The 20,298-nt window shown below is 39.1% G+C and overlaps 2 protein-coding genes across 5 annotated transcripts; both read right to left on the bottom strand.

Annotated features, from left to right (window-relative positions):
- Positions 1-1,400: 1,400 nt before the first annotated feature.
- Positions 1,401-3,233, bottom strand: LOC119503447 (probable 2-ketogluconate reductase). Its single transcript, XM_037795251.1, has 5 exons — positions 2,840-3,233; positions 2,345-2,516; positions 1,994-2,172; positions 1,804-1,900; positions 1,401-1,587 (listed from the first exon to the last, which is right to left on the bottom strand). The coding sequence occupies exons 1-5, from the start codon at positions 3,216-3,218 to the stop codon at positions 1,422-1,424; spliced, it is 993 nt and encodes a 330-aa protein (XP_037651179.1). The 5' UTR covers positions 3,219-3,233; the 3' UTR covers positions 1,401-1,421.
- Positions 3,234-5,492: 2,259 nt separating this feature from the next.
- On the bottom strand, positions 5,493-12,865 carry LOC119504023 (probable 2-ketogluconate reductase). 4 transcript variants are annotated; one of them, XM_037796108.1, is made up of 6 exons: positions 12,717-12,865; positions 8,477-8,858; positions 8,216-8,387; positions 7,068-7,246; positions 6,878-6,974; positions 5,493-6,293 (listed from the first exon to the last, which is right to left on the bottom strand). In XM_037796108.1, exons 1-6 carry the CDS (start codon positions 12,831-12,833, stop codon positions 6,128-6,130), a joined length of 1,113 nt encoding a protein of 370 aa, XP_037652036.1. In that variant the 5' UTR covers positions 12,834-12,865; the 3' UTR covers positions 5,493-6,127. The 4 variants fall into 4 exon arrangements, with proteins under 4 accessions (XP_037652036.1, XP_037652037.1, XP_037652039.1 ...); XM_037796109.1 differs by lacking the exon at positions 12,717-12,865 and adding an exon at positions 12,018-12,051; XM_037796111.1 differs by lacking the exon at positions 12,717-12,865 and adding an exon at positions 12,009-12,027.
- Between the last annotated feature and the right edge of the window lie 7,433 nt (positions 12,866-20,298).

Here is a 20,298-nt window from a genome sequence, read left to right on the forward strand (position 1 = left end):
TTAAGTGAAATTATTGTCATACACTCACGTGGTCTTTTTTTTTTGTTTTTGTTTTTTAATTTTATGTTTGTTTTGTTTCATTTCTGTTGTCCTTTTATGTTTGGCACAGCTCTTTGTTTATGTTTTCGCTATGCTTCTTCTTTATGTAAATGTTCTTAATTTTTTCTGCTGTTACTATGGATACTGTCATTTTGAAATAAAAAAAATAAATACAAATTAGAGATCAGCAAGATGTCAACAATATTTCTTTTTGAACTTGCCGTTAGGCATGTTTGGAGCCTTTTCGACAGTTGATATGGGGGAAAATGCAGCGATAGTAAACTATGTTAATCCCACCGTTAAAATGACATGATATAAGACGCAACGAGAGACATTTTCAAAAGAATAAATCATAAAAACAGGAGGAGGAGGACCAGAGGAAAAGCTTAAAGACACTACAGAAATTGTGCTTTACTCTAGGTGGTTTTTCGGGGACGAAGAAGAAGAAGCGGAGTATTTGGGGTAAACAGTGGTGCGAGACGGCTTTGAAGTTTAACTGAGACCTCAAGAGAGCAGGAGAATACACGAACATTAGGGGACATCAGTCAAAAGAAGAACGTTAGCGGAAGCAACAGGTGTTACACTGAAATTTGTGACCGTAGAGGCCGCTGTTCCACATTTTCTGCATTTTCACTGTTGCTGTGATCACTAATAATAATAATAATAATAATAATAATAATAATAATAATAATAATTAGAGTAAAACATTCAATTTAGCCATAAAAAGCCCCAAATATGTACGTACAAATAAAGTAATAGAAAAGCTAACATATACAGTTTGAGATGAAAGTGACTGTAAAATCAGAAATATGAGTGAAAGGGAAATCAACAGTTGTGTAATAATGCATGTTATAATAATAACACCATAGATATAAAACTGTTTTATATCTATGAATAACAACATTTATTGCCTCAGCAAATGATCAACAAAAGATAATGAACACCGGTGCAACATTCATTGTGATTTGTACCTTTATTATCTTCAAAACATGTACAATCAAACTGAAGTTGTAATTGCAAATATGATAAAATGTAATTTTTTATAAAATTATAGACTATATATATATATATATATATATATATATATATATACGAAAGGGGAGACTCGTGGGTACCCAAAGAACCCATTTTCATTCACATCGCTGGCGATCCCGGCCCCACGTTATTGTTAAAATCATTGTGTAATTATGTAATTTCATATCCAACATTTGTTCACAGACGAGTGATATTAAACATTTGCAAATGATTAGTTATCTTATTGTAACATAAACGTGTTTATCACAGTTATAATGGCATATAATTTGATAGAACCACAAAACAGGTAAAAACGAATTTATTGATTTCATATTGCAAAACACTAACTACAGTCAGAAGAGGTAACATCAGTGAAGAAGTTTTGGTTTGACTTCATTGGGAATAGGTTGGCCTTTCAGTACAGCCAGAGCATTTTCTACCATCCTCTGCACCATCTTTCTTGTTGTAGTGTAAGTGTTGGTGCCAACGTGGGGGGTGATCAGCACATTAGGAAGGCCAAGGAGAGGATGATCCCTGTACAAGATGAAGAAGAGGAGTTGTTAGGATCCGAAAAGGCTTCTTTTCACTATTATTAGCTAGCTGCCTTCTACGGCTGGAAACATGGTGGATGAGAGCAAAGTTGCGGGCCAGAAAACTAAAACAACAAGCTAAAAGATGACAGAGCTGTACAGAGCTGCAGGGTCTCTATAACTTCTACTGACTTTTTTTCAAAAAAGAGTGTGGTGAGACCTTGGTAATGGTTCAGGGTGAGTCACGTCTAATGCCGCCGCATGAATTGTTCCAGACTGAAGAGCTTCGACTAAAGCATCCTGGTCCACAACCTGACCTGAGGCATGAAAAGTCCAAAATTAGAGTTAATAACGTCATAGAAAATTCTTTAACTAAGATTAGTAAAGTCTAGGGAACACATTATCCATACCTCTGCTGATGTTGACCAGTGTTGCCGTGGGTTTCATGAGGGACAACTCTCTGTGGCTGATCAGGTCTTTGGTTTCTGGGGTCAGGGTGACCGCCAGCATGACAAAGTCTGACTCTCTCAGCAGGTCGTCCATGTCCTCACGGTAACTTGCACCCACCGCCTGCTCATCTTCAACACTCCTGAACAGCACAGAGAAAAGATAAAGCTTAACTTTGGCCCTGTTCAGACCTGGCATTAACATGCCAGAATTTGATTTGAATTAGTTTGAAAATGTAGCTTAATGCATTGACTAAGAACTAAGTAAGGAATTTCTAAATTACCAAATTAACTATTTTAACATCAAACTTTTACCTCCTTTTCCTGTTGTGATACAGGATCTTCATGTCAAATCCTTTGCCTCTTTGAGCGATTTTGCAGCCAATGCTTCCCATTCCAATAATCCCCAGAGTCGACCCTGTGACTTCAACTCCCATTATGCCTAGTGGTATTGAAGTGGTGTTGGGGTCAACAGCTATTTGGTGACCTACAGAAAAACAGGACATTCTCTCAGACAAGCTGAAGGTTGTTTTTTTTTTACCACCAATGCCATATTGAGGAATGTGCCGCCTCTTTTTTGGCTTTCTGTAACAAACAATTTATGAGCACATTAAGTTACAATTTTTGTCAGACTTGTTCTTAAGCTGTATAAGTGTAAAAAAACTAGAAGTCTTATGTAATTGTAAGGATTCAGCTAACCCTTGACCTCGAGAGTCTTGGGATACATGATGTCATACAGATTATAAAGCCCTTTCAGAAAATGTATGATTTATGATTTCAGTTTATATAAATAAAATTGACTTGACTCACCTTCAACGATCCTGCGTGCCGATGCCAGAAGCAGACCCATCGCGATATCTGCAGTGGCATCGTTCACCATATCGGGCGTGTTGGTCACCTTCACTCCCAGACTGGCGATGTACGGCAAATCCAGGTGGTCGGTGCCCTTTCCTGGGCCAGCGACCACCTTCAGTGAGGGAAGCAAACTGAGCAGCGAAGGCTCGGCTACAGGGTAGCCCTTAAACATTAATACGGCCTGGATTTTAGGACCGTGCAGCAGAGGGTTTTGAAGGAAGTCTTTGTGACAGATGAGTTGGAAGTGTTGTTTCATTATGTCAATGACCTCTTCAATGAAACATTGTTCACCCTTCACTGAGATCAGAGCCCATGGCTTGTTGTTGTCTTCCATTACCTGGAGTTAAAACACAGTTTGACAAGCAGTTAGACACTTGTTTCATCTCATTTCAAAGAGGGGACAAAGGTGGTGTATATGTTGTCTGAAACTGCCCTCTGACTCTCGGGGGCCCAAAGACTCCATGTGTTTATTAGCACTGTTTGCACTAAAATACATTATATTAACTGAAATAATAGAAGCTTAAAAAAAAAGTTTGAAATTTTGGGAAATGTGCTTATTTGCTTTCTGGCAGAGTGTTAAGGCTGGCCCACACTAAAAGATTTTACAAAACTTAACAGATGTTGAAAATGTGAGAGACCCCACACATAACGACATGTTGTGTTAAATTTAACAGTTTTGTTCCTATAGTGTGTGGTGAGCAACGACTTGGCCAAAACAGCACACCAGACACTAACAGACTCATTCATGAATTCACTTGGTGTGTGCTATTGAACGACTGATTCTTCGGCTCAGGGGTGTATGTTCATACATAATTGGTTCTTCGGCTCAGGAGTGTATGTTCATACACAACTGGTTCTTTGGCTCAGGGGTGTATGTTCATGCATAATTGGTTCTTTGGGTCAGGAGTGTATGTTCATACACAACTGGTTCTTCGGCTCAGGAGTGTATGTTCATACACAATTGGTTCTTCGGCTCAGGAGTGTATGTTCATACACAACTGGTTCTTCGGCTCAGGAGTGTATGTTCATACACAACTGGTTCTTCGGCTCAGGAGTGTATGTTCATACACAATTGGTTCTTCGGCTCAGGGGTATGTGCTCATGAACTGGGTTCATGAAGAGCTGCACTGAACAAGAATCTGGAGCAGTGCTTCCCGGAAGTTAACCTGGCTCTTATGCACAACTGCACACGCACCATACAGAAGCAGGATTTTGGATTCACCCATGCTTGCAAATCGAGTTAACGTGTTCCTCTTTAAGATTTGTTAAAAAAAAAAAAGAGATCATCACTACCTGTCACAATTTGGGAATAGCAGGTTTGGACCCAAACACACAAAACCCTGATGGCAGCAGGTGGCGTTCAATGATTTAAGGGGAGACACCCCAGGTGAATAGGGTAAAAAAATTAACTAGTAACTAAAAGATATCACCATGAAACTTCCCCAGTTGATTACTTAGATTAAGATAATAACTTTTTTGTATTACAAGTTTTCTGAAATTTGATGTTTAAAAATGCAAATCATTATCTCATTAAATATGTGCTGTGAACATTGAATAACGCCAGGTTAAAAATTCTTGTTTCATTTGTTGACATCTCTTTTTATCACTCCATAAATCAGAAAATACTGTCAACCGTTTGTCATGTTTTTAGTAATAAAATGTTCTATAAATGAAACCATGAAAGATATATAAACAAACCCTACAGTAGAAACCTTCAGAATATAGATAGGAATGAAACTGGGAAGTCTGGTGGATGTAAGTGCTACTGAAGTGGAGATTTCTGACTCAGTATGAGTATGAGGGAAAAAAATCCTTTTGAGAAAATGGCCTTTAAAGATGTACTTTAAAATTTCATACATTTTGCAAGACACCACAGGTGAATAATGTAAAAAAAGAAAAAAGAATTAATAGATATCAATCATGAAACATCCCCAGTTGATTAGTTACAAAAAGGAAATAGTTTTTTGTATTACTGGTATTGAAATTGTATTTTTAAATATAAATGAGGCAAATATAGCGTATTAAAATAAACACCTGAATGTGTATTTTAGATGTTTTCTTCACACTAGACTGAAAGAAGACATCTTATAGAAGCGAATTAGCCAAAAATCTAAAATCTCAGAGCATGAAAAACAGTTTACACTGTCGCAATTCATGAATAGCAGGTTTGGATCCAAACACAGAAAACACTATTGAGGAGGCAGCGGGTGGTGTTCAGTAATTTAATGATGAAAAATATACTTACTAGATGCAGTCCACAAACAGGCAGGTAACAGAGGCAAATCCAAAAAACAAACAGCGGACACTAAAACACTGGGAAACTAACTCTGTAAGACTTCTTCACACAAGGAGAGATGACGAACTGACAACTGGCACAGGGAGAAAAAAAAACAGACTAAATACACAAGCATCTAATTAACTAAGCAAATAAAGGTGGAGAAAAACAGGTGGAAAACAGAAAACAGAAAACAGCTGGTCCACCTCAGCAGCCCACCTTAAAGGTATAATATGCAACAATTTCCTAAAAAACAATGTATAGGCTGATACAGAAATGATCCCCTATCAATCCCCACTAGAAATGTGTTTATATTAAATATAATATTTTCGCTTTTCTTCTTATTTTGCTTTACCTTTGTGCGTCTGCAAACGGCCTTTGGGCCCCACGTGGGGGTTTAACCCCCAGCCAATAACAGCGTGCAGGGTGTGCAGCCCGTTCAGGTGGTCAAATACCATCGCTTTGTCACGCCCCTTGGCTTCTGATACCAAGCACAAGCATTATACAGATCGGCACAAGTCCCCATTTAGATGCTTTGCGGACGTATTTGACGGATGAGAACGGGTTTGTTACATCGCTGTGAGGTCCCCTGTTCCTCTGTCTCTCCTCTGCTGTGTGCAGAGTGCTGCTATCGGTGTGTCAGTTTGAAACCAAGCAGAGAGGACAGCCTGCCTTTCGGCTGCATTGATATAAAAATAATGATATAATTGACTTCAGGACATCTCAGACTACATAAATGCTGAAAATCAAACATTTTTACTGTATTAATTTAGACATTATCCGAAGTAAAAGTCCCTAGGAGTGTATAATTCAACTTTTTCCCATGGTCTAGTGTTAAAAAAGTTAATAAAGATCACATAAATCTAATATCGAATTGCAATACTTGTAGAATCGGCACCCAAGTATCATAATAGTATTCAATCGGGAGATCGTCCCAGCCCTACTAACTACAGACAGGTGAGGTAACATCAGTGAAGTAATTTTGGTTTGACTTCATTGGGAATAGGTTGGCCTTTCAGTACAGCCAGAGCATTTTCTACCATCCTCTGCACCATCTTTCTTGTTGTAGTGTAAGTGTTGGTGCCAACATGGGGGGTGATCAGCACATTAGGAAGGCCAAGGAGAGGATGATCCCTGTACAAGATGAAGAAGAGGAGTTGTTAGGAGCTGGCATGGAGTTGGTTGAGTGTTGGTAAATGTTAAACTCAGCTTCTTTTCACTATTATTATCTAGCTGCCTGCTACGGCTGGAAACATGGTTGATGAGAGCAAAGTTGCGGGCCAGAAAACCAAAACAACAAGCTAAAAGATGCTGTACAGAGCTGCAGGGTCTCTATAACTACTACTGACTTCTTTCAAAAAACAGTCTTGACCTCAAAATGAAAACAATTGTATCTCATTTTAAATGTATGAATGACACTGACTTTGACCTATAGTAACGTAATTGTACTGTCCTTTTACGCTGTATGTAAGATGCTGAGATCCCTGAATACCTTGTGTGTCAAGGTTCATCTTCATGCAGTCAAAGTGAGACTGTAACTTTTGCTGCCAATTAACTCAATTTAAAGTACACAGCAGTTTGTTTTTATTTAAAGTAAGACTGTAGTAGCAAAACTCCTTAGTGTATTGAACTGAGCAAAGAGTAAGAATGTTCTTCTTTCAAAAGTTACATAATGTCACTTTAATGAATTGTTAACTGGTTGAAGAGTGTGGTGAGACCTTGGTAATGGTTCAGGGTGAGTCACGTCTAATGCCGCCGCATGAATTGTTCCAGACTGAAGAGCTTTGACTAAAGCATCCTGGTCCACAACCTGACCTGAGGCATGAAAAGTCCAAAATTAGAGTTAATAACTTCATAGAAAATTCTTTAACTAAGATTAGTAAAGTCTAGGGAACACATTATCCATACCTCTGCTGATGTTGACCAGTGTTGCTGTGGGTTTCATGAGGGACAGCTCTCTGTGGCTGATCAGGTCTTTGGTTTCTGGGGTCAGGTTGACCGCCAGCATGACAAAGTCTGACTCTCTCAGCAGGTCGTCCATATCCTCACGGTAACTTGCACCCACCGCCTGCTCATCTTCAACACTCCTGAACAGCACAGAGAAAAGATAAAGCTTAACTTTGGCCCTGTTCAGACCTGGCATTAACATGCGTCCTGAGTGATCGGATCTCAAGTGGACAGTCTGTTCACACATCGCATCGCATCGTAGTAAACACGTGGTTTATACAGAAGCTGTTGTGACGTAATATTACATGAATGTCAGTAGTAATATCCTACATATTCGTGAATTCAGGTACATTTTGTTTGCATCAAAATATGAGGTTATTGTAACGGTGGTCCCCGGGGGACCTCCGTGCCGCCGGCACCGCTGCCAATGCCAAGCAACAGCTGGGTACAGAGCTCCAGAGAGCCGGGGATGAGAGAGAGCGAGTGGGCAAGCGGGTGTCAGCTCCGTGTGAAGCACCGGAACAAAAACACAGACACATCCACATCAGTATGATAATAATGAACTTTGCGTGCCTAATCTGATAGTCTGTAGATTATGTAGCCTAAGATATATTTTAATAAAATACAGTTGTACCGTCAAGATACAGAGCACAAACGCCGTTTCCATGCTGCGAGGCAGACAAGCGCTCTTAGCCTGCCTAATACCAGGTCTGAACGGGGCCATTGTTTATTCATTGCTTTAAAATATCTGGTTATAGTCGTGTTTACAGAAGTTAGCAAAACAGAGCCGTTTTTCCACTTTTGGTTTCTGAATAAAAAAATTAGAAAACAAGACATTTTTTTTTTATTAGTAGGCTGGTCATTCTAAAATTGTATATTATGCGAGGCGAGCACAGGATCCAAGCTAAACGGCTCTGTTTTTGTTTTTCCTATTTGCAAGAACTTAGCCTACATGGACCTTTTCTCCTATCTTTATTTTTTTAGTATACGTTCAGGAATTATGCCTGAATTTGATATGAATTAGTCTGAAAATGTAGCTTAATGCACTAAGAACTAAGTAAGGAATTTCTAAATTAATCAAATTAAGTATTTTGTCAATAAACTTTTACCTCCTTTTCCTGTTGTGATACAGGATCTTCATGTCAAATCCTTTGCCTCTTTGAGCGATTTTGCAGCCAATGCCTCCCATTCCAATAATCCCCAGAGTCGACCCTGTGACTTCAGCTCCCATCAAGCGTTGTGGTATATAAGTGGTGTTGGGGTCAACAGCTATTTGGTGACCTACAGAAAAACAGGACATTCTCTCAGACAAGCTGAATTTTTTTTATCACCAATGCCACTTTAAGGAGCATTGACTTGACTTAACTCACCTTCAACGATCTTGCGTGCCGATGCCACAAGCAGACCCATCGCGATATCTGCAGTGGCATCGCTCACAACACCGGGCGTGTTGGTCACCTTCACTCCCAGACTGTTAATATACGGCACATCCAGGTGGTCGACGCCTGCTCCTCCATTGGCGACCACTTTCAGCGAGGGAAGCAAACCGAGCAGCGAAGGCTCGGCTGTAGGGAAGCTGTTCCACATTAATACGGCCTGGATTTTAGGACCGTGCAGCAGAGGGTTTTGAAGGAAGTCTTTGTGGCAGACGAGTTGAAAGTGATGTTTCATTATGTCAGTGACCTCTTCAATGAAACCTTGTTCACCCACCTCTGAGATCAGAGCCCATGGCTTGTTGTTGTCTTCCATTACCTGGAGTTTAAACACAGTTTGACAAGCAGTTAAACACTTGTTTCATCTCATGTCAAAGAGGGGACGGAGCTCTGAAACTGACCTGGGCCCCCTGACTCTCAGGGGCCCAAAGACTCAACACTACAACACTTTATAAACTGAAATAATAGAGGCTCTAAACAAAAAGTTTGACTTTTTAGGAAATATGCTTATTTGCTTTCTGGCGGAGAATTAGATAAGAAGATCGATGGTTCTAGCTTCATATTTAATGTTCAGACATTATGACAGAGGACATTACATATGTCACAGTATTACTCACAATTTCCTAGATGGATTCCGCTGGTTACTTAAAGGGACTATTTGTAACTTTCAGAAATGCTTCTTAACAGCGACACCTGTGGCCGTGAAATCAATGAAAGTCAGCGTCGGGCTCGTGCTTGTGCTCGCTCTAAATGGACATGAACGAGCATCGCTCAAAACAGTGAGGCGACACACGTCAGCTAAAAGCACAATATCACTCTATATTTCAGCTGCTTGGCAGTAATGTTAGCTGACCAGACGAAGGTCTCTCCATGAATCAATGCTGATACTGTGTTTGATTCTCCTACCTCAGCGCAGGCTTCAGCAGCGGGGCTCCTCAGCGAGAAACTGGTCTCCCTCCGCCCGCAGCCGGAGAGAGCAGGAAGACACCGGCAACCGGTCGGTAACGAGACAGTAACGTTTCTCTCTGCGGAGCCCCGTCACTTCCCAAGACAAGGGAAACCTCTGTTGGTCTGGAGGAGCTGCAGCATTTATTTCTGCACAAACGTCCCCTGTACATTCACTAGATATTCTCAGAGCTAAACTAACTCTTCTGCAGTGTGGAGTGAGCGCGTGTTCACATCTAGAGGTGGAGCGAGTACGCGAGACCGCGCTGTCTGCGAGCAGGCAGAGGAGACAGCGGCCACACGCGAGCATGTGTGCCGACCCGCTACATTTATACGCTTAGAAAGTTACAAACAGTCCCTTTAAATTCAATTTTAATTATATTGCCCATGTGGAATTGTATTTCTGATCACATATTCTCTGAAGTTGGTGGATTAGAATTTCTATTAGTGTGCAATTATAACAGTGAAAAAAAAAATCATATTTTCCTTTCTAACTTCAACAAACAAGCTCTGCTTGCATGGTCTTTGATATAGATAGATATATCCCGTAAGCACAATTTTTCACTACAACACTATTTTATATGGAACAACGGAGATACAAAATCAAATCTCTATTTTTAAGAGTGGTTCAATAATGAAGCTTCGGGGATCAATAAAGTATTTCTGATTCTGATTTATTTCCTTGCCAGAGAGAGGGAGGTTCGTCCAGAAGTGGCCGCTGTATTTTATACCTTGAAGAATGGTGCTTCATCCAGCTGTGAGTTGGACTACGAACGGAGTTCACTCCGTCACAGAGTGGGAGGGTGTAGGGACCGGATTGGAATTGGATCTCATTCACAATCTTTCTATCTCTCTCATGCCGTCATTATAGCTACAACCACTCACTTTCTGCATCATTTTTCAAATATTATTTAAAAAAGTTCATGTTCTTGGTTTAGATTTGATAGGTATGGAGACTGGAGCCTTAATTGAATATCTTTTTGATAATGTTTTTGTATTTGCTGAATTTCTTTCTAAAGCATGGGATAGGAGGAGAAAAGTAGGTACTATAGATAAATTCCTCAGAGTCTTATGCCTTTTGTCATTTGTGTATGTGTCTTGTGCTTAGGGAGCTGTGTTTGTATATCTGTGACTGTTTATTTGTTGTATTTCCATTGTGGGAGATATCCTGGAGCATTAGTTGTGGGAGGTTCACGTTTGCGATTATGTCTGGATGATGTTTAGTTTTATGTTTGGATGATGCCGGTGTACTGTGCTGTTAGTTTATGGTGGTCTAACATGCCAGATCGTTTGTTTGTTTTGTTGCTGGTTAATGTGTCTGAATAATCCCATGAGGGATGGGTTATGTAAATGATCGGACAAGAAAGTAAATTAGTCATTCATTCATTCATTCAGTATGTGTTGTGGTTAAATCAGTAACTGCAAGGTTCTCATATGGTACCTTCATCGCTGTCTCCATCTTTTGGCACTTGTTTCTACAAGTTCTGTTGAATGGGATTTAAAGGACTAGTGTGTAACTCAAATACACTGTAAGTTTAATATGTTATATACATTATATCGTTTAATTAGGCAGTTAGAAGCTAGGCGTGTCTCCTCGCCACCAGCTTATACAGTTTTCAGTTGAGTCCCTGACCGAGTTATACCGGTAGGGCTGAGAACCTGACCCTTTAATTGGAGAGCTGGACCAGTACCAGTGACTTTGCTGCTTTTTGCTATAATTTACATGTAGATATACATAAATGGCATAAAAGTGTTTCATGTTTATAAATAAGCGTCTAGTAATCAGGTTTAGGCTCTGGTCTGTCATGACCTCTCTATGGTTTCTGGTCCCACGCGACCTCTCTTTTGCACTGTTCTCACTTGATTTGGGTCGATGCAAGCATAACTATAACATGTTTTGCTTGTAAAAACATTTCTCCCATGTCTAATTTTCTATTTCTGCTTAGAAATCCACAGCTGCAGTAAGGTAATGTATTAGGGAGTGTTTTCTTCCTCTTTCTTCTTTCTCACGATGGAGTGTAATTACCAAAGACTTAGCACTATTCATTTTATCTTGCACCATGAAATAAATCATTGTTCATTTGTTTTTTTAATAAAAAAAAGTGTGCTTTAACCTATCTAATTGTAAGTACGACCGTGGCTGTATTCCAAATCACATGCTTTTTCTTTTTACTTTCAGCATCAGCTGCCCTTGTAAAGTACGTACTGGTGCATGCAGTATGCATACAATTGGGACATACTACTTCATCATAACATTGCACTTTGAGCTTTGACCCTCTTGCTTATATCCGCTGCGCAGAGGATTGTGGGTCAGAATAGCCAGAAAAGCATGCTGGCTTGCATACAGGAAGATGTACAACATGCAGCACCCTCTGTCCTTGGACCGTAATCATATCCATTATCATCAATTACACATATTAATAAACAATCAATAATAACCAGAGACACCTTTATCGGTCACATATGAACAATGAGAAATTCAGTATGAACTTAAAACCCTGCCAAAATTGGGAATGGACCGTACAGCACTCACAAGGGTGTTTTCTGTTCCCTCTGCCCTTGACCTAGGAAGAACTAGAAGTATGTGGAGGATTTTCAAAATAAAAGCTTTTTTTCTCAACAACACTGCCACTGCTATTACTGCTAGTCCTACTCCTTCTACTTTTACCACTACTAACAATACTACTACTACTACTACTACTAATAATAATAATAATGATTTATATTGTTGGTAGTTTTCAGTGTTTCAAAATAATCCAGGCCTTCCAGACTTTCCATGGCCTCCGCCATTTCTGACAATGTCAACAAACATGTCACAAGTTGAGTACTCTGAGCTTTCACAAACTTTCCACTTATGAGGTTGTGAATACCACAAGAGGGTGGGGTGTGTTCAAATGGATTCTTCTCGTGAATACAGTGAACACGACCCCATTTGAAGGCCCCATTGGTTGCACTGAACTGATAAAGTTGCCATAACTAATTCAAATAACTTTAAGTCTGTGTTTCAGTGCAGTATTAGTATAATTTAATTTTAACTAACCATCTCTGGACCATAATTCAGCCCTTAAATCTGACTTGTACGAAACGCTCCATCATCTCTCCCTCCTATCCCACAACTCTATAATGTTACACTCCTCTGACCTTAAGCCCGGCACCCAACACCACATTTTGTATCCTGCATATCCCCCAAAATACTCTCATTATAAACTTTATATTGCAAGTTGGACAATACCTTTTTCTGTTGCATCTGGCGTACAGATCCATGCAGGTTTGCCACTTTAAGAAGCCGTGACTTTTGTGCTGGACCCCACAGTCTCCCCACACACCGAACATAGCAGAGACTTTGCATTCTGGCCGGCAGGCTGTACTCTACAAATGGATGTGTGTCACATATGTCAAAATGTACATGCTGTGAAAGTCCACAGGTCAAATTGCCATGAATGAATTATTAACTTGTGGGTCAACATAAAAATCCCAAATGGGTGCTCAGAAAGAAAATGCATCAAATGATGCAAAAAGATTTGATTTATGTACAGTAGTGGTGAAATGGTTGAAATGGTATCAACATTTAATTTGAGCATTTGAGTTCTCACATTCAGCTGGAGCTTGAGGAGATTTTAGTAGAAACTGAAGGTCAAGAGGGAGGGCAAGATGAAGATTACACATTACTGAAAGCAGAGGGCCGTTTATACCGAGTTCATTAAACACAAACCGGGCAGGCAGAAGCTTCAGAGTGGTGATTGCACAAGACTGACCACAGCGATCAATGGTCAAAAATCTCCCCACCACCACCCAAAAAGACCGTACACAACAAAAAAGACCAACTTTTTCAGTCAGTTCTCCTACTATGTTATGAAATGTAAATTGTCAATTGAACATGTAACCACTAGGTGGCAGTACTACATTAAGATGTGTCTGTGTGGCAGCACAGTGACTTCACATGTGTTTGAATGGGCTTATCAGTGATGAAAGTCTTGAAAGCTGTTGCTCAGGCTGTCACAGCCTACACAACCTGCCTGCACTTATTGCTGCTTCTTTTGTGTGGGATGGATGACCCCAACCACCCTTAGCTTTTTCCATTTACAGTAGCATATCAGAAGAAGCAGCAGTCGACAGCAACACCGTGTAAGACATTGGTTGCCAACCTTTTGGGCTTGTTAATCTACTTCTTTTGACCCATTAAAGTGAAGAAATATGTGCAGGTTATGGTGTGACATGAGAGTGAGTTAATGTTTCATCAGAAAGGTTTTTACAGGCCTGAAGAGGTAAATTCCTCTAGTAGCTATTTCACAAGAACAAAGCAAGAATTATAGAAAAGTGACCTAAAAATGTTTGTTAGCCCTTTAATCATCTTTTGACAACTCTTGCGGTGGCCTCTATCCTCAGGTTGGCCTTTCTCACAGCAGACATTTTTGACTTGTCATAACAGGAAAAGCACAGGAGTTACTAATAACACTAACGGTGGCTTTGTTCTATTAAACTGCTCCATTGAGAGTGACAGTGAGCCAGCATGAACAATATCAGGACCATGAAATCAAAGCAGCTAAAAGGAATTCAGTCATCATTAATTTCATTATTAACACCTGTGTTGTGTTGTGAAAAAGGCCTATAAGTCACACAGAGGTGAAGAGAAATTTAACATAGCAAACGATTAAAGTATAGCCATATAACACATAACTATTTTGATTTAGCTTAACTTAACATTTCATTCATCATTCCAACTTAAAATACATACATTGTGAGATTTAAAGCTCATTTTAACAGTGATTTACGGAATGTATTTGGTCTTTTTTATATTAATGTTGTGAACATTGTGGAAACAGTAATTCTTTAGCAAATTAGTAAAATTAAAGTCACATTTTTTATATTACTTTTTAGATTTTTAGACAATGAACTTTTGAATGTAGACCCTTTAATTACAGGTTGGTTGAATTAGTGTCAATTTAGAGCGTTTAAGATTCTCAGAAATCTCAATGACGTCACTCAGTGAAGTTTTCACTCAAATGATTTGTAAATACAAACAGATGAGAGACTCTGCACAGTCACAAAGTCATCTTTCACACTTTTAAAATGCATCTGCGTCCTACATTTGTTAAAAGTTGGTAATGAGGAGTCAGGGTTGTGTCTAGAAGGTAACCCTTGAGTTGGGAAAACTCCCGCGAGATGGATGGTTAAGGTTAGGCATTGACCTCGAATGGTTAGTTAAGGTTATGATAGGTCGTAGGGCAGCGAGTCTCGCAAGAGTTTTTGCCAGATTTCGCAATTTGTGAGTTATGTTTTAGACACGACCAGGAGTTAGCTTTGAAGTGATTGTCTATGTGTGTGTGTGTGTGTGTGTGTGTGTGTGTGTGTGTGCGTGTGTGTGTTAAGGCATGTGTGCAAGGCAGCTGCAGATCAGCAGCTTACCTGCTTTTCACTGTTACGTAATCTCACCACCTGAATTTAATGAGCTCATCTTCTCCTCCTCTCCTCACTTCAGCTCCTCATCTCTCCCTCTTGTCTTTACACTCCTCCTCCTCCATCTCTGTGTCTGTCGCTCGTCTTCACCTCATCCTCCCATCTCTCCCCTCTGTCATCTGGGCAAACTTTCACCTCCGCACTCTCAACTCCATCTTCTTCTCCATTTAGATTTTTACCAGCACCTCCCACCCTCTCTGACGCCGTCTTTTATGTCCCGCCTTCATGCGTCTGAGACTGCAACCTCCTTCTTTCTTTTATCTATACTAGCCAGGAGTCGGTAAGGCTTTCATCAAGCCAGTTCAGATCTGCAGACAAGCTCCGGTTCGATCTGCTGCCACGTTCGACAGCAGGTGGCCTTTCAGCAAAGTGCTGACTCACGTGGTAGACACAGCAATTATATCCCTGCTTCATCACAAAGCATTTTGGATATTGTTGACGATGCTCTTCTCTGATCAATGAACAAACAAGGAAGTATGATCCATGTCAAATCAGGAGGTCAAAGGGCATTATTTTATATTTTAATGGACAATGCATCACACATTTCATCAAGTTCAAAGCACCGTTTTCAATACCACCCCTCCTAATGAACACTTTACATCATGACTCAGTACAACAGAAGTCATTGTGTTGTGTGTCATGGTCTCATGTTGGTGGACAGGTGAGGACTTATACCTGGTGTCCCAGCTGTCTCGGTATACAGCACAGAGGAGACTTGCTGACGTGAGTCCACAGCCTCATCCTGACTCAGCTTATCGGCGCCGCAGAGCTCTTTGAAGTAAAGGTGTAGTTGCCTTTTCACTCTGCCTCCTCTGAGAAGATAAAAATAAAACTCCAAAACAATGCACATGACTTTGTAGGATTTATAAATGGTGTTATACTGTGGTGTCACATCTGCTTTCTTGTATTTTCTGTAAAAATGCAGTGAAACAAGACAGGGAAAATTCTATATATAACTCTTTTCTACTGTCACTTCCAGAGACAAAATAATAAAAGTGATCTATAAAGAATCAAATGTCAGAGGTAATATTTACAAACAATTAGCTCATTAAATGGTTCATTAAATTGAACCAGAAACAGAGTCCTATTTGGTGCTTTGTTTAGGTTGCTTGCATTTATCATTTTGGAAATGTAATTTAAGTTGCCCTTTATTTACTTTGTTGGAGCATTTTGGCTTTTTTGCACACGTTGCTGCAATCCTGTGTCCTTTTAAAACTGTAATCAATAGGTGGCACTTCTCCAAGCATTAAATATATTTCCAGACCACTATATGTCAGTGGGAGAAGTACTGAGATCTTTGACTTAAAGGACCAGTGTGAACATTGGTCGTGCTGTATTGTGAGATGTGCCTCCATTTCCTTCACAGTGTATTTGCAGCTGTTTTCATGTTTGTGCTAACATCTCGTGGCCAAGTCCTGCTGAACCTCTGAGCGGACATCTGCGGGATTGTTCTCACCGATAAACGGTCAGATGCTGTTCTAAGTTTAAAGCAAAGTGCAGTGACTCAGGCTTCCTCCAAGGGTTTTTCCTCTTGGGATGTTCCTGGACAACTTTCCCCTCTGCTCAGTTGCTGCTGTCTTGCAGGAGTACAACAGAGAGAGAGTTCATACCTGTGTCTCCCTAATGGTTCTGGAGAAGCTTTAACACGCAGCTGTCAGCATGTCCAGGTTGAGAATAAATTCACCTGTTGGGTAATCCAGTCAGCCGGAGCATTAGTCTGCTGCTCATGACGCACGGGTCGACTCAGAGGAGCTGTCCTTGTTCTCTGACTGCTGCAGGATCACCTGCTCTTCTCTGATGTCCACTGACAAATGCTTTGTCATTTGATGCACCTTCAGTATACACTAAACACACCTATAACCACTCTTACAGTGGGTCATGATATCACATATCGTTCACTAATTCTGTCTGTAGAAACTTGAAAATCAGAACTGCAACAGAAACAGTAACAAATTCATCATGATGATATTCTTCTTTTGTTGTGCAGAACTATTGAATGTTTAAATTTCAGATACCTTTCCTCAATAAGATCACAGTCCCCAGCCAAGGGATGGCTGCCAGAGAGATTAGCTCACCTCGAAAACTTTGGCCACGCTCCACAGTGGGTTCAGAGCGGAGCAAAAGGTTAGCTCTGTGTGGTTAGATAACAGATAATCAGTGAGGTGTTTGGTCCTCTACCGTGCGGCTCAGGAGCTTCTCCATTCAGCACCGGCTACTTAGCCTCGCATCTAAAGCCGCTGTTACCTAATGACAGAGCCCGTGCAGAGCCATGGGCCGGCTGATTTAGAAGATGGCTCTCCAGTTCAAAGCCTCTTTGAGCTGTGGCGGACCAGGCCTCACTGGTGTGTGCAGATGAGTGCAGAGTTGGGGAATGCTCTCCAGTCAGATCAATGTTATGCAAACCTATTAGTCAGAGGTTGCAGTGCTATAGCTGCACAGTACTCAGGGACTCTCCCTCAGGGTCAAACTCACTGATGAGCTCTCATTTCTGTTAGGAGTGGATAACAATGCTGTCTGCTGCTTAAAGTCAACGACAGATATTACAGTATCAAACAATGCTATACCATGACGCTGATTTACTCACCCTGAAACTGCATTGGTTGCCGTCAGAGACTCGTGATCTATGTTCAATCAGTGAAAATTGATTTTTTGTTGTTGTATATTTGCATTATTGTTTAAATCTTGCAAGTTCTCTAGTAACAAGACAGTAAATTTAAGATTTTATGAGGTTTTTGTAAGACTGATTATGGTCACAGATTGCATGGATCACTCTGTACAGTTGATGTTTTCTCTCAATAGGAACATGTTTTTGGGGATGTCCAAGTAACTTGGGGTTTAATATACCGACCATGAATCACAGCGTCCCCGGTGTTGAGTCTGGTTGGGGACCTTTGTTGCATCTCTTCACCCTCATTACTTCTTTTTATTTTTCCAACACTGTTTTTATTGTGCTTTTAACAGTTGAAGCATGCAAAACACAACTCTCCACATGAGACGTCATACAAAGTATATGAATTATAATTATACATTTGTAATAAACAATCTGTCATATGATACAAATTTACAGTTCACAGTAGAGCGTATTTCCTTACCAACAGTCTTAACAACAGAAAAAAAGAAAAAAGTAATAATTGAATACAATTCATAATAATATTAAAAATATTAAATAATACAAAATAAAAATAAAAATAAAAAAGGGGATGGATTCCTATTACCCTTGTCAGCGAACCAATTGGTGTATCTTCTTATCTCTCTACTGTCTTTAATAAAGACATAAAATGACGCCCCAAAAAACTTTTAAAAATGCTTTTTGCACCTGTACCCAGCTGTGTACATGATCCACCTCTTCTACTAATTATGATGAGATTTTTCATATTGTTGGAGCATGACATGCTGACCTGAGTTTGATGTTGCATGTGTCACCTTTGTTGTATGCACTCATGCATGGATCTCAGTTCATTAAAACTAATTTACCACCAACATTTCAATGGACATTGGTCCTGCCCTGCTGAGATATGACTTTATACATTTATGTATATTAACATTGTTAGCCATTATTTGGGACTTTTGCAACATTCCAGAGAAGTGTGACAGGATTTTCTTTTTTTTATCTTACATAAGTTGATGCCTGCATGTGTCCTGAATGATTTCCAGACATTTATAACTTCTCTGTTATGTTTAGTTTTTGAATGCAGCGAATCATTCTGTCTGTCAGTGAGGTCAGGAATTTGCTGACTCAGCAGGCAGGACGAGTTCTCAGTGTACTTTCTAAGGCCATTTAGAAAATGCGCCCTGGAACGGCGGCCGAATAAGCCCTGTGGCTTTGACTTCCTCTAATCATCTTAGGCAAAGCATGGCTCCCAATGTGCCTGTAAGGGAACACCTGTACTGGGCCACAGCAAATGCATAGTGGTTATCGTCACCATAATCTCTCTCAGCATTATCATGCAATACTCAGTATTAAATAAGCTTATTATGTTGTCGCTCCAACAAAACATATCAAACTACAAGTAATATAAAGGTATGCAAAGAAAGTAAAAAAAAAAAAAATTAAATGAAGTCTACAACTATCGTTTGAATCCCTGCACAGCACTCGGTTGCAAATATCCCTCATTAGGGGAAAAAACAGCAAGGCAGATAAAATACACATAATGCATGCAAAACTATGGTTAGAAAATGCATTTGCATTAAATTACATTTTCAACTAGCAGGTGCACTGCACTGCACTGCACGGCTGCACAAAAAGCTAATAAATCAGCTTTTCCTGTATTTTAAGCTTTTGAAATATTTGAAATGCTGCCTTAAGGGGTTTATTTGTTTTTTTCTCTATCAGCAAGAAGTATCACAACCAAAAATACACAAGTAAACTCCATCTTTTGAGGAAGACCATGAGATACTGTTAATAGCAAATAAGAAAGCAGGAAAAGGCTAGTGCACTTGGAGACTATTTTTGACAGATATAAAGAAAAAGATAAGATACAATAAGAAAAAATCACGCTTACAGAGAAATATATATAAGGAAATATAGAAATTAGGAGATGTACACCATAAACAAAAATTTAACCAAAGCTATGAAGATATATAAAACAAATACAGGAGAATATACTGAATATGGAGAAAAATCTCCACATTAAATAGAAGTAGGAAAGCTATATACTATTGTATATGTAGTAATTACTAGTATGTGCCAAAACAAACCGGTTTCACTGTTCATTATAAAATAAATACAAGAGAGTATACTGAATATGGAGAAAAAACTACATATTAAATAGAAATAGGAAAGCTACGTATATACTATTGTATGTAGTAATAGCTAGCATGTGCCAAAATAAAAAGGTTTCAATATTCATTATAAAATAAATACAGGAGTGTATACTGAATATGGAGAAAAATCTCTACAATAAATAGAAATAGGATAGCTATGTACTATAGTATGTGTAGTAATAACTAGTATGTGCCAAAACAAACCGGTTTCACTGTTCTTTATAAAATAAATACAGAAGAGTATACTGAATATGGAGAAAAACCCCCACAATAAATAGAAATAGGAACGCTATATACTATTGTGTGTAGTAATAGCTAGTATGTGCCAAAATAAAAAGGTTTCACTATTCACTATTACAATTTCCTATATATATATATATATTTATATATATATAAAATATATTTTTATTATTTATTTTTATACATATATATTATTTATTTATTTTTATTATTTATTTGTATATATATATATATATATATATATATATATTATTTTTAATATTATTTTTAATATATATATATATTATTATTTTTAATATTATTTTTAATATATATATTATTTATTTTTATTATTTATTTTTTAAAAATATATA

Source organism: Sebastes umbrosus, chromosome 15 (assembly GCF_015220745.1).
Source record: "Sebastes umbrosus isolate fSebUmb1 chromosome 15, fSebUmb1.pri, whole genome shotgun sequence".
Classification (NCBI taxonomy): domain Eukaryota; kingdom Metazoa; phylum Chordata; class Actinopteri; order Perciformes; family Sebastidae; genus Sebastes; species Sebastes umbrosus.